This window comes from Neltuma alba, unplaced genomic scaffold (assembly GCF_004799145.2).
Source record: "Neltuma alba isolate B1F8T4 unplaced genomic scaffold, ASM479914v2 tig00012070_pilon, whole genome shotgun sequence".
Lineage (NCBI taxonomy): Eukaryota > Viridiplantae > Streptophyta > Magnoliopsida > Fabales > Fabaceae > Neltuma > Neltuma alba.
Window position 1 is genome coordinate 74,243 of NW_021636631.1, and position 14,287 is coordinate 88,529.

General features: G+C 37.0%; 3 protein-coding genes across 4 annotated transcripts; 2 read left to right on the plus strand and 1 right to left on the minus strand.

The window, feature by feature from the left end:
• Nucleotides 1-998: 998 nt before the first annotated feature.
• On the plus strand, nucleotides 999-6,124 carry LOC114721805 (ribulose-phosphate 3-epimerase, chloroplastic). Its single transcript, XM_028907674.1, has 10 exons — nucleotides 999-1,250; nucleotides 2,132-2,246; nucleotides 2,440-2,580; nucleotides 2,662-2,775; nucleotides 3,907-3,985; nucleotides 4,516-4,625; nucleotides 4,697-4,753; nucleotides 5,048-5,117; nucleotides 5,219-5,304; nucleotides 5,709-6,124. Exons 1-9 carry the CDS (start codon nucleotides 1,135-1,137, stop codon nucleotides 5,266-5,268), a joined length of 852 nt encoding a protein of 283 aa, XP_028763507.1. The 5' UTR covers nucleotides 999-1,134; the 3' UTR covers nucleotides 5,269-5,304; nucleotides 5,709-6,124.
• Nucleotides 6,125-7,211: 1,087 nt separating this feature from the next.
• LOC114721798 (NEP1-interacting protein-like 2) lies at nucleotides 7,212-9,953 on the plus strand. Its single transcript, XM_028907660.1, has 5 exons — nucleotides 7,212-7,665; nucleotides 8,012-8,190; nucleotides 8,451-8,534; nucleotides 9,046-9,201; nucleotides 9,553-9,953. The coding sequence occupies exons 1-5, from the start codon at nucleotides 7,566-7,568 to the stop codon at nucleotides 9,673-9,675; spliced, it is 642 nt and encodes a 213-aa protein (XP_028763493.1). The 5' UTR covers nucleotides 7,212-7,565; the 3' UTR covers nucleotides 9,676-9,953.
• An 835-nt stretch (nucleotides 9,954-10,788) lies between these two features.
• On the minus strand, nucleotides 10,789-13,853 carry LOC114721793 (pentatricopeptide repeat-containing protein At5g61400-like). 2 transcript variants are annotated; one of them, XM_028907653.1, is made up of 2 exons: nucleotides 13,671-13,853; nucleotides 10,789-13,096 (listed from the first exon to the last, which is right to left on the minus strand). In XM_028907653.1, the coding sequence occupies exon 2, from the start codon at nucleotides 12,913-12,915 to the stop codon at nucleotides 10,912-10,914; it is 2,004 nt and encodes a 667-aa protein (XP_028763486.1). In that variant the 5' UTR covers nucleotides 12,916-13,096; nucleotides 13,671-13,853; the 3' UTR covers nucleotides 10,789-10,911. The 2 variants fall into 2 exon arrangements, with proteins under 2 accessions (XP_028763486.1, XP_028763485.1); XM_028907652.1 differs by having other exon boundaries at nucleotides 10,789-13,101.
• Nucleotides 13,854-14,287: the final 434 nt, after the last annotated feature.

A 14,287-nucleotide genomic window follows, 5' to 3' on the forward strand; every position in this document is an offset into this window, starting at 1 on the left:
TATAACCCCATAAAAAAATTTAAATTTGATATTCAAATTCAGTCTCTCACACACACACGAGCGAGAAAAGGGTTATTGATATATTTGAAACTGTATTGTCAAACCGGGACTTTTTGCTAACATTAAATATGCTGTATTCAACGCACTTTGATGTCCCCTACGACCTCGAAGAGGTATTATCTACGTAATCATCTTGTGGGCTTGGTTTATGAATACTGTTCTAATTTTAAATATTTAATCGGTATTTTGTCATTTACCTTAATTACTTGTGTCTCTTTTTTTTTTTGTCTCGTTTAATTTTATGGTCCATAATTTTGATCAAATCAATTAACAATTTTATATTGAATTCATTATAATTCTAACTATAAAATCCACATTAAGATATTCTCTAATGTTTCTTTTTAAAGTAGATTGTCTTGTGGCTTGCAGAATTTATTTTTTTACGTCCTACCTCCAGTTTTACATATAAGATATAATTTGTAGTATAAACTAGATCTTATGATTAGAATCAGAAGTAATATTTTATACTATTATTACAAAAAATATAAAAAGGGAAGAAGATTGAAATATAATTTCCAATGTCAGTGGGTTTGTGTCTGCTTCCCTTCCCTCCTTTTTTGGTACACAACCACACCGGATGTTAGGTAACCGTTGGTTATATCACAGAATTTTACTGCACATCTCATCGGATTAATGAAATTTGGATCACTTGTTAGATGTTCTTAATATAATACTGATAAAATTAATTTAAATAGCACAAAATATTAAAATCAGACGTGGTATGAATATCATTTGGACAATTCAAATGTGGGGTCTAAGTGAGAGCCAGAGAAGAGCCACGGTCAGCAACATGGGGAGGAAAAAGGAGCGCCAACCGTTGCAGATAAGCAAATCCCCACCAAAAACGAAACAACACGTGTCAGCCACACGATTTTTGGATATTTTTGTACTTCACTTTCATCATTTTTAGTCGCTCTAAATTCCACCGGACGTAGTAGGCGCTGAAGCGCGGTTGAGAGAGGGCGGAGGCCAAAGGGATAAGATACCTAACTCTTTCGAGCTATCTACGTTTGAATTGAATCGCGAGGGAGATTTAGAGACTGCGTACTCAGAAGAAGAGAAGGAAAGTCGGAGATGGCGACAACTTCATTGTGTTCATCGACGCTTCAATCTCAAGTCAATGGATTGGCTGGGGGAGTCAAGCTTCAAAAGACTTCTCTCTTTCAACCTCGTTCCGTCACTTTCTATAGGTATTGCTATCATTTATTAGAAATTGTGTAATTGGGAAGCAATTGTGTTGTTAGGAAAAATGCCAATGCTGAACATTTCGTAAATCTTCTGTGCATACCTTGAATTGTTGATTTTAACCGCCATTTTCTTGAAACGTTCTTGAATCCCTTGTGCGGTGATGGGTGTCCATGGTAGTAACTTATTCTGGATGAGAGGATCTGTTTTTGCTGGCGAGACCTGCAGAATTTAGGAAATTATGCGCTTCTTTTCCACTGATTTAAATTAAAAAAAGATTTTAGGAAAAGAATTACCTCTGCATGAACAAAGAGTTACATTCCAAATTAAGGTTTCATTCTTCAACTTCTATGTATCACGCCTTACTGATATTTTAATAACCCCAATTCCGCATAGCGCCGTGATTATGAGAATATTGTATGATTTAATTTACTCCACTCCACATGCATGCATTGCCATGTTTTCATATTCATTCAATAGGACATCGATAACCTTCTATGGTGGTGAAAAAAGACTCAAATGGCTCTTGTTTCCAGTTTCTATACTTAAGATCAACTGATGATTTTTGAAGTTAGATCAACTGATGATGTTTGAGGTGTTCCGTGCATACTCTAATAGGCTTAATAAACGTTAAATCCACTGCTTTACTCAGTTGAAATCCATCCACTTGTCAGTCACTTTATATTCAGTTTGAGTACTGAAAGATTTTATGCAGGATGAATGCGTATTCAGCGAAGTGCATGTGCATGCAATTCATAGTCATGCCATGCTCATAGGACCTATGTAATGTTACTCATGGTTTGCTACGTACGCCTTTTGTTATTTCAATGTAGAGGATATCTTGACGTTTTATAGGCTTTAATTACTTGCTATTTTGTGGATTTAGAAGGAAGATGACTACTACAGTGAAGGCTATGTCTCGTGTTGACAAGTTTTCTAAAAGTGACATCATTGTTTCTCCTTCCATTCTTTCCGCTAACTTTGCAAAGCTGGGAGAGCAGGTTATCATCTCTAATTGCTTTAGCTTGTATCCAGATTTTAGTTTTTCTACTAAACACCTAGGACACTTTCTGTTTGAACGCTCAATGAAGTCTAACTATATAATCATCTTATCAAGTCTGCAAGTTATAATTAACAAGTTTCTGATTTTAATTTGTCAATCATGTTTGATGAAGTTTGACTCATGTTATCTAGGTAAAAGCTGTGGAATTAGCAGGCTGTGATTGGATCCATGTTGATGTAATGGATGGTCGTTTTGTACCAAATATTACAATTGGGCCTCTTGTGGTTGATGCTCTGCGGCCTGTGACAGACCTTCCATTGGATGTGCACTTGGTATTCATCTTTATACGTATATGAAATCAATCTGAGATTGAATACCTTGCACCCTTTCTGATGCACACTTAATAACTGTAGATGATCGTAGAACCTGAACAGCGAGTTCCAGATTTTATCAAGGCTGGGGCTGACATAGTCAGTGTTCATTGCGAGCAATCTTCCACCATCCATTTACATCGTACAGTTAATCAAGTAAGAGTTTCTCTGATCCATCTACATTTTGAGCAATGCCACTGCAATCAAAACCAAGGGGACTAACAAAAGGCAAGCTTTTGTAAAATTGGAGGAACTAGAAGTTTGTTTAAAGTCTGTAAAGTTTGACACATAATTTCTGAACATTCTGTAAAGGACCAGTAATCACCCCACTTAATATTGATGTTGGGAGATGCAATCTAAATCTCAAAAGAGTTAATCAATGTCTTCACCGTCACTAATATAATATTTATTAGTTAGTTAGTTAGTTATTTGGAGTGGCTGCGTACCTACTTTATCATGATGTGGATGAAGAGACTGGGTAAAATTTAAAAACAAGTTGAGGGATGGTTAAAGAAATGGCCCCATTGCAATTCCCTTTTGTTGTTTAGAATATCAACCCAATTATGTTTTATGAGCACGTTTTCTCTGGATGTTTGAAAGTGCTCCTTTGCATCAAGCATTTGGGCTCAGAAGAGGGGAATCGTCGAATAAACTTATAGCCATTATATGCTTGATCAGGGCAATTCTTAAACCATTACTGGATTTAGAGTAAAACCTCTTCTTCTTTTTTTTTTTTAAAAGGAAAACACCACTCATACATGGTCTCAAATTTTTCTCGGATGAACACGTGATAACAAAATTATTTCGCTCTTTTTATTTTACCCTTTCTTGGGAGCTTTGGGACTTGGGTTAATGATGATTAATGACCTATTTAGGTCATTATACAATACTGTCGGAGGAATAGTTTTCCTCAGGTAGCCAGAGCTATATGGATTTGTCTTTACCCGTATTGCTCCTGATAAGGTGCAGTTTGGCTCTCCACGCTGAATTCAGTATTGAGGATGCTAAAGAAAATGATAATTATCCAAATGATTGGGGTTTTGCATCCTCATACATGCTCGTAATTTTTCCCTTGTCTGATGCTATCTTTCGCCATTGCACGAAATATTTGGTGTTACTGTTGCGTACATTTCAGAGCTGGTCTCTTTTTCTAGCTCTGCTTGCTCTTACACGCTTCCAACTAAATGATGGAAGGCTCTCATTTATTAGAGTTCAGAAATGGTTCCTTGGAAAGATGTTTGCCACCTTTAGTTGTTCGATTTAGCTCACTGCATTCTCTTGACATAGATAAAAAGCCTGGGAGCCAAAGCTGGAGTTGTCCTAAACCCTGCTACCCCATTAAGTGCGATTGAATATGTCCTTGATGGTAAGCGATTGCAGTTCTCTTTCCATTTTATTTGTGTATCTACTTCTTTTTATTATAAAATGAGAATATAAACACTGTGCATTATGAGCTTTGTCTGATCTGTGGCTTATATGGATTTCTAAAAACTCTGCTGTATCAGCCATGAACAAACCCAAGCCTTGGCTTGGACTGGTTCAGAATAGAAAAGATAGCATAGTAGAAGCTGTCAGTAAACTATGAATTCCATCACTTAATAAATTAATGCGCTATAAATGAATCTTTATATGATATGACATAATAATTGACTGTGTTCTGACACTACTTGCAAGTGGAGAGCTTGTACTTCATATGAAACTAGAAACAAAAATTAATACATTAGTGATCAAGTGCATCAACGTATCTCAGATGATTGTGGTAACTATAGTTTTGTTTTTGAATGGACATTCGCAAAGAATGTATATCATGGTTTCGGTGGATGAATTACACCTTATCTCCCATGATTTTGGTGCTAAATAAATTTGGAGAACTAAAGTGTACTCAGTTGTTGACAGTGGTCGATCTGGTCTTGATTATGTCCGTCAACCCCGGGTTTGGTGGCCAGAGTTTTATTGAGAGCCAAGTGAAGAAAATTTCTGAGTTGAGAAGACTTTGTGCGGAAAAGGTATGATGTAATATTTTGTTTGTTTCAACTTTCCTCTTTTCCATAAATTCTAACTGCATTTCTTTTTTCAGGGAGTGAATCCATGGATTGAAGTGGACGGTGGAGTTGGTCCAGCAAATGCTTACAAGGTACCTTATGCTTTATATCATCTTCGATCTGTGTATATATGAACAAGATTTCCAACATTTGTTCTCCATACTGAAAATAATCTGATTAACGGATAAGGATCACTGACGTCCTTCTTGGGGAAGATAACCACAAACACATATACGAAAACAACCGGGTCTACCCTGCATGTAGAGAAAGTAAATAATTATGAAAAATTTTGTGGCAAATTGGGAGAAGGACCTTCCAACTAGTAAGCCACACGCTGGACCATTTGGCTTGCAAGATCCAACTTTTAGTAAAATCTGTTTTGGCAGGTGATTGAGGCTGGAGCGAATGCTCTGGTTGCTGGTTCTGCTGTGTTTGGAGCTAAAGATTATGCTGAAGGTACACCAAAGACCAAATGTTTGTTCGTGTGATTGGGCATGTATGGTAATGCAAGGCAATTTAATATCATCTTGATGTATTTTCATGATCTGAATTCGCAGCAATAAGAGGAATCAAAACCAGCAGAAGGCCCGAAGCAGTTGCTGTATAGCGCACTTCCTGAGGATGCTGTACATTTACCCGTGATGTAAGTTGTAATCTCATCCGCCATAAAGGTTTTTCCATCAACTATCTACATAGAAAGTTCTGATTGGGTGTTGAACGTGAAAATTTGAGCCGCCGTTGTAGGAGAGAGTCAAGGAATATATATAATGGTGGACATTGCTTCTGAAGTAATCATATAATGCAATGTTAAAGGAGGGGAAATTCTTACATGTCTTGATGATAGGCACAAATAGTCAAGTGAAATCCACTAAAATAGATATCTTGATGAACCCCACCACTTCAAACGCTTACCTTCACGGGCTTTTGTTGGCCGCAATGAGGATAACTCAGAATTATTCCAAGAGTAGTAATCAAACTCAGAAATTATATGCTCAAGCATGATTTAAATACTGTTCTCACAAAATTTACTCTGTATGATCTTGACAGACAATATCCGTGAACAAGCAGCCATATTAGACATCGTGTGGTCTCGCTAAGCAATATCCGTGAACTGAGGCTGCTGATGAGAAGCGTAGTTTGTGTAGAATGTGTGAATAATATTTTTGGTGGGCCGGAAACAGCTCTGTTCAAATTAAAGCCCTGTAGCCTCTCATGTTGCAAAGCAATTTTGCTTTGTAAGCATAAAAGGATAGTTGTATGCATTACACGATTTCTCTCTTATTGACAGCTGTTGCCACTTTGCTTCATTCCTGGCTTTATCCGTATCTGGTAGGCCGTTCCTATCTGTCTCGGTTACAAAGTGATCTAGAAATGAAGCTAGCTTGAAAGACAACCTCCTTTAGTTTACTTTAGACTAAAACTATGAATCACATGCTTTATATGAAATTTTAAATGAGCTGCTTGATTTTTTTTAGTATAAATTTTAGGGTGTGTACAAACACAGATTTTGTATACACTGCATCTGTGTGATTTTAATCTTTTTAAGCATTGAAATAAGCAGATTATTGATACAGAGGAACATGGAAAGGAACGTTTCTACTTTTGCTGCTAGTAGTGTCCAGGGAGCCTTCTTATTTGAGAGTTTCATTTTTTTTTGTTTTGTTTGAGTTTCACACTCTATATTCTTAAAATAATCGTGTTTGTTAGTTACACACACACCCACACACGCATGTATTTTATACAACATAGCACGCATTATTAAAGAATTGTCCAAACGCAACAGAGAGCCCAAGATGAGAAGAACATTCCAACAGCAATAAGATTAACATCTAATATATTTTTATACGAGGCGCTACAGTAGCTGTGTAATAAATGTTATTTCTCGTTTTTATAAGATATTTTCAATATGTTTTACACATATAAATTTTTTAAAAAAATGTATTAACTTTTTTTTTAAAATATAAATTGGAGGAAGTAGGCGTTTAGCTTATGTCTAAAATTTTCTTATTTCTTTTATCCTCAATTAAATGTCATAATTTTTCATGTCTTTAATTTTTTTTTGTGGCAGAAAGTGAGCCATAAGATTTTAATAATTTATTAGAAATATATGTGAAAATATGTTTTATTTATCATAAAACTTTTTAAACATATATACTTTGTGATTAGAGTATTCAAGAATAGTTTCTTAATAATGATTTATGGAACATGAGACAAGTATATGAGAGAAATTTCATCCTGACTTGCATAAAAGTGCTTATAAACATTTATGGGATGTTTGAGTGAAAATCAAACTATGAATTTAAAAGTAATTTTATAATATATGAATAAATATGTGAGAAATTTTATCTCGACTTATTATAAGAGTACTTTTAAAAACACTTTGGGGAAATCAATCACCACCTTAATAAAGGTAATCCCCAAACAAGCCTTTACAAAGTTATAATTAAGGATGGAGGAAATAAATTATTTTTTCCCAAAAAAAAAAAAAAGAATACATTATGAAATCTATAAATAATTAATTTGCAATTATGGAATTTCTGTATTTTATTAGGTTTGGCACAAACGAATCTTATCTTGCTGGTTTGACCAAAAAAGAATTTGAATGATTCAGGATTTCAAGGGAGAGGCGTCTTTCCGCTACCGCTTCCCTGTTGCCTCTCGCCGATCAAGTTCCGTCCCAGAACCTTTCTCGCTTTCCTTCCTCGTCTGCACACACTCAATTTTATCCTCAACACTCCCAACAATCTTCACTTCGTTTTTCCGTAGATGACTGTGCTGCTGCCCCGAAAATGTCGGCTTTTCTACTCCTCCTAATGTAACCGCTAGGGCTCGTTTGCCCATCTTCTCTTGACAGCACAGAGCGACCTAAGTTTATTTGTCACTGCTACGTTGATTCCCAGTATTATGGAAGCTGAAGAGGTCGAAAGAGTTGGGAGGTTCCATTTTGTATCGAAATTGATATTATCCGCCATTTCTGGGGCTCTCACGGGATGTTTTGCCATTGGTGACGATAACTGTTCTCTTCGTTTTTTTTTTTTTGAAATTTTTGTGTGCTTTTTAACCTTTCTCTTGATTGCTTCGGCTGCTTAAAGATTTGAAGACCCTTGTGTGATTTTCGTTTGGTTTCTATTAATTCCTGACGCTTCCCGTCATCAATTGGAAAACAAGGAGCAACTTTCTGTTTGAAATTGGAATACATTCTTTCGTTGTTTGTTTGTTACTTCGTCAATCGGTTTTACTGAAACTTTATTATTTTAATAGCATCTTTTATTGCTACTAGAACGTCGTTAAGGCAGTAAAGTGCTCTTTTATTAAGCCAACATCTGCCTGCATGCCATTTCCGATTGCAGCTGGAGCCATCACAGGAGCTATAGCTGGCGCATTAGCGAGTAGGGCTTCTGAGAGCGGTTTTCTCCGTGGAGCTTCACTGGGGGCCATTGCTGGAGCTATAATATCTGTCGAGGTGTTAGAAGCTTCCCGTGCCTATTGGTGTTTAGAGCAAACTGGCTCAAGGAGCTCATCATCCATGGTTGGTAGAACTTTTGCTCTGGAGTCTCAGTTTTACCTGGACTCTTAAAACTGTTTTTGCTCTTGATGAGTGGATATATGTAAGTTGCAAATTTATATGGCACAAGATGATTAGTCTGTCGTTTAAAACGTTCCTACTTGGGAGATGTTTCTATGCCCTGTGTTTGTTTCCGTGACTGTTCATTGGGTGACATTTTAAATAATCTAGTAGGTGGTCTTAATTCTTTAGCAATAAATCAATTCTCTACCATTTGGATTCAGGCAGATTTCATAGAGCAACTTGTTCGTGGGAGGCTTGTAGAGGAACAATCTACACCAACTATACTCACTGCCTACAGTTGGCAGGTTGTTTTACTCCCTGTTTTTCCCGCTCATTTTTCTCTCTTTCTTTCTTGCCATTCTTTTTTTTTTTTTTTTGGGGGGGGGGGGGGGGGGGGAAGGGGTTCCGAAAAGAGAGTATCTGTGAAAGAGTGTAACTAAATATGATGATGTCCGCTGCCTTCCGCTGATGCAGCGCGTGTTTCGAATTAAGTTTAATCATTTTATGGTGATTCCCGACGCATTTGTATCTGTAGACTTGATATGTTATAATTCCCCTGATTATTAACTTCCACTTTTATTTAGTTTTTGGAACCACACATAGGAGACCGGTTGGATTTTCATTCTTAACAGGCCATATTTTACTTTTCCCCACATAAAACTAAGAACCTTTTTGTACTTTAGTTATGTTGATTGTTCTAAATGCTATAATACATGCAGATGTTTAGCGTTTAATTGTTGCTCCCGAGATTTGTTTTTCTGTCTGCAGAAGAATAGCTACTTCCAGATATGTGATCATTTTCTTTTATTTCAACAGGTTGGGGTTGCTAATACAGGCTACGATGAGATCCCCGAGGTTCATAGCTTAGTTTCACCTAGAGGATTGTCTGGGGATTCGTTGAAGAAGTTACCACACCATGTTATCTTAAAGGACATGAAGACGGAGAATCTCTGCTGCACAATATGTTTGCAGGTTCTACTTTTTTTCTCATTTTGATAGCAATGTCAATATATAATTACGTAAAAGAACAAAGAATCAACAAAGAATCGCAATTATACTAGATTATTCATTGTTCCCAGTGCACTGAATATACCGGATAAAATCCTTGTTGAATCTCTGTGCTCGCCAGTAATCATCCGTGTGTGCTTATTCATTGATAATTGTTACTTGCTTTGCTTCTGAATTCGTGGATAACTTAACTCCAAAGATGCATTTGATTGAGCTAGCAGTTCCTAGAATTATTATCTTATTATTCAACTTTTTCATCAAAGAATAGTGAATACAATGGCATTTAACATGGTTAAAAGAAAATGAAATTTGCAGGATATTGAAGTAGGAGAGGTGGCGAGGAGCTTACCTAGATGTCATCATACGTTTCACTTGAACTGTGTGGACCGATGGCTTGTCAAGAATGATTCATGTCCTGTCTGCAGACAATATGTATAGTTTATCTATTTTTCATTTCGAGCTCATATTTTTGGGCCCATGCATATTGTACGATATTTCGCTATTTGCAAACGACGAGTTCCTAAAATTGGGGAGGGGAATTTTGTACAGCTGAAGGTTAATAATGTAATTATCTCTGTTTGAAGTATTAAGTCTATGTAGACCCTCAAATACGGGATCCCATGTCTACTCAACCAGGAAGAATAAGCACCAGTGATGGACGCAACACATGAATAAGATCTTTCCCATGTAACGAAGACCATACTATGCTTCTGTATGTTTTGTGTTGTGCAAAAATAGAGAAATCTGAAGCAATGTTTGGTATGGGGAAATGTATTGTTTAGTAAAGAAATGGGAACGTGAATCGCTAATCATAGGGTAATGTACTTGCTAATCTTTTTTTCCCCTCACTTTCTTTTCAGAAAACATTCTTTTCTGTACAAAAGACGATCCTATGATTATGCGTGCTTTCTTGGGTTAGGACTTGGGAGTCATTAGTAGGCAAGTAGTCATAAGCTCTCCTGTTTCTCATCAAATGCTACAGTAAACATAACCTTCCAGCAAAATACCACATGCCTATATCACACACATCTATTACTGGAAAATTGCAAGGCCCCCACTGGTACTGTAAGCCATGTCTCTGACATCTGCGGTTGATATATGCTTCCTGGCTATCTTTCTAAGCAGAGGTTGGTGTAACAGTTGCATTAAAGGTGCTTTGTTTAAGGATTTGCTTCATTGAACTGAAAGAACCATTTCCAGCCAATATGAGGCTTGTCTGGTAAGCTGAATTCAAGATGAGTGACAGCTATTGATGTCCCGTGAACGCTGTTTCCTCGTCGTCGATATAAGTTCATCCTCGTACCCAAGAGTCAGACATGAGTTCCTAAATAAGCTATCCCTCATGTCATTTTTCTTGCTACCAACAAAGAAGAGCCTATCTAAAGAATGACAAGATCCCTGTCACAAACGGAAAGTCAGAAACAGGGATGCATCTTCCCTAGCCCAACATTCGGAATGTTGGAGCAGCGTTGAAGATACAAACAGAACCGGAATATTCATCTCCAGCACAACCGAACGCTAAAGTTACGATAATGTAACTAACTGACGCCATTTGTTAAATCTTCCTAATAATTTATCTTCAGCACATGAAGCATACTGCATGTTTTAATATTTCGGAACGGAGTCATTACCCAGAATTTCATGTTTCAGTAATTCAGTAGCCAGCACAAACTACTACTTGCAAGAACAGTGAATACCATATTCCATTAAGTTCTCATAGCACATACGAGCCGACTTCAAATATCCATTTGCTTGATAGCCCCTAGACAGTACACGATGAATAAAAGTATTCGGCATGACGCCCAGTTTGAGCATGTCTGCATGCAACAGCATCACATCTAGCATGTGCTTGGATTGGAAATGTGCCTGCAGCATGTTGGCATATACTAACATGTCCGGTTGTAAACTGCAAGATCTCATATCTGCAAAAAACCTAGTGGCCTTGAAGACCTGTCCATCCTTACACAAACCTTGAATTATGATGGCGTACATCACCCTGTTTGGAGAAAAAATGTCATTTTCCTCATCCAAATTATCCATATGATCTCTAGAGTAACTAGCCCCAGTTCTCTCCAAGAATAGTTCAATTGCATCAGAAGTCCTTCCATCTTTAAAAAGGCCATCAATCAAACAACAGACTGTAAAAGCATTGGGTGTAAATCCTGCATCTAGCATCTCCTTGTACAGCCTGAAAGCCCCGTCCATGTTTCCATCCTTGCAATGCCCATCAATTAATGCTGTGTAAGCAACCACATCAGGCACAAGACCTTTGATTTCCATTTCTGTGTACAAACCCATTGCGGCTTTTATATTTCCTGTCTTGCAAAACCCATCAATTAATGTAGCAAATGTGATGACATTAGGTTCTATTTTACTTTCGGACATTTGGGAACACGTCTTAACAGCCCTCTCCATATTTCCCTCTTTACAGTATCCATCAATGATTATATTGTATGTCACGGAATTTGCACGCACCCCTGCTGTGTCCATTTTCTGCAATATTTCATTAGCTTCTTCCAATCTACCAGAGTCACTCAGACCCTTGATAAGTATATTGTATGTGAACACATCTGGCAAAACCTCCAATCTTTCCATTTCTAGTCCTAAACGCATTGCTTCATCCAAGTTTCCAGCCTTGCAGTAGCCATCAATTAAGGAATTATAAATATAGGCATTAGGAACAATACCAAATTTTGCCATATAAGCAAAACACTTTTGGGCAGCTTTCGTTTTACCCATTTTGCACAGAACATCTATTAGTATAGCAAACGTCACAACGTCTGGGTGCAAGCTATGATGAAGCATGTCCTGAAACAAATCAAAAGCTCGTTTAGCATTAGCAATCTTGCAATAACCATCCATTAGGGTATTGTAAGTGTATGAATTTGGAACTACACCAGATTCTCTCATCAACCTAAACATGTCCTCTGCTTTTGCCATTCTACCCTCATTGCAAAGGACACGTATAAGAATTGTGTATATCACAACAGTCGGTTGAATCCGCTTCTCCACCATTTTGTCAAACAGCTTGTGTGCTTTCACTGTGTCACCTTGTCTACAAGAACAATGAATTAATATGCCATAAGTAATAACCGTAGGAGAAAAACCAAGTGACACCATGTCCTCATATAACTTCCACATGCAATCAAATCTTTCTAGCTTGAGCAACCCATGTAAAAGTGCATTGCAAGCCTGCAACATAGGCAAAATTCTTATCCGTTTATACACCCACAAGGCTTCCTCAACAAGACCCATCTCGCACAAGGAAACAATTAAAACTCCAAATACATTGGTGCTGAATTTAGAACTCTCTAAATGAATGAGAACACCAAAGAGAAAAGAGCATGTGCTATGGGGATTTTGTGACTCTTGGAGCTTCTGAAAGAGGTGTTTTGTCAAGCACCTGGCTTCACTATACTGCTTAGCCCCTGTTAAGATGTGAATCATAGCAGCATAAAGTTGGGGATTCCTTGCTGCATTAACTCGCCTGGAAGCATTGTTGAAGTACCATAGTGCTTCATTATGGGTTCTGCAATTGAGAATGGTGTTGATAATACATGGATCTGATGGAGATAAGGGAGAAGAGGAAGAAGACCGTGAGAAGGATGTGGATCTCAATAATGTTGAAGGGTGGTTGAAATTTACAGGGATGGCTTTTCGCCAAATAAGCATCAACATTGCTTAGATGATGGGAGGAGAATTTCGCTTTGATCTATTTTGCACCTTCAATGCATGCCATCTTTGACAACCAGAAGCAGATATGCCCTGATTTGTCAATTCACTTTGCAGTAAAATCACCATTTTTTTCCAAATATACTAGCAGCTGAAGCACCAGTGATGGCACCTGCGATGGCTCCGGCTGTACTAGATAAACAAAATCATATGCACGCGGGTGTCAGATTAACCAAAAAAAAAAAAAACAACTCCAGTTCTCCAACAAAACAAGTAATAACATCATCATTAAGCTGTTACAACAATGGTTAAAACAGTAAAAACAGAAGTCCTACGGCGCAGATATGTGCATGATCCAACACTTCAAATTCCCCTTAAACACCAGATGATTTGTCGTGTCAATATTATTTGCGCAAGTGTCCAAGCTTCTTAATTCGGCACTCCCCGAAATCACCAGCTTTGGTAACAGGAAGATATGAACACCGACGATTATATCAAGAATAGAATATTTTCACTACAGCCGATAGAAGAATTGTTCATATTAAACAATCGATTCAGTGAACAAAAGTAAAAAAAATCCCCATTACAAGAAAATTTTCCCATCGGGCCCTTCTCTATTTGGTACAGCAATCGTCCAGAAGCCAATATCTAGAAACTAAACCCGTAGTTATTGATGTCCAAGTAACAGATTGAAACAGCACGAGATAATTCTATTAATGCGGATGGAATTTGAGGAGAAAAAAGAAATTGATTTTCATTACCAATGGCAAAACGGCCTGTAGGATCTCAAGAACTGAGATTGATTTTCACAGCATCTATTACAATACATTATGGAATCTCGCAATTCTTTCCATTACTTCAGTTTCCACAATACCGAAGCACGGCCGAACGATCAGAGTCATCCGCACTACACGAACACCATGCTGTCCGCTGAGGGAGGTGCGACGGCCGACGAGAGAACTCGCGTCCCCTTATACGCTTTTTGTTAAAATCTTTCTATAATTTTATTTTGAAAAAGGTTAGTTCTTAATTAATTTTATTTAGGATTAATATAATATTAGTTAAAATATACTTTTACTCCTTTAACTTTACACAAAATTACAATTTTGTCTCTTAATTTTAAAAAGTATATTTTTAATCATTTAATCCTAAAATTTTTAACAAAAAATAATGATATTGAGATTTTAAATATTAATAAAACATTCTTAAATACTAACACATTAAATTTAAATTTCAAAATAATTATGATTCTTACAATAAATATCATTTAACACTAATATTTTTAAGATTAAAGAACTAAAAATATGTTTTTTTAAAGTTAAGAGACTGAAATAAAACCTTATACAAAGATGAAGAACCAAATGCATACTTTAACCTA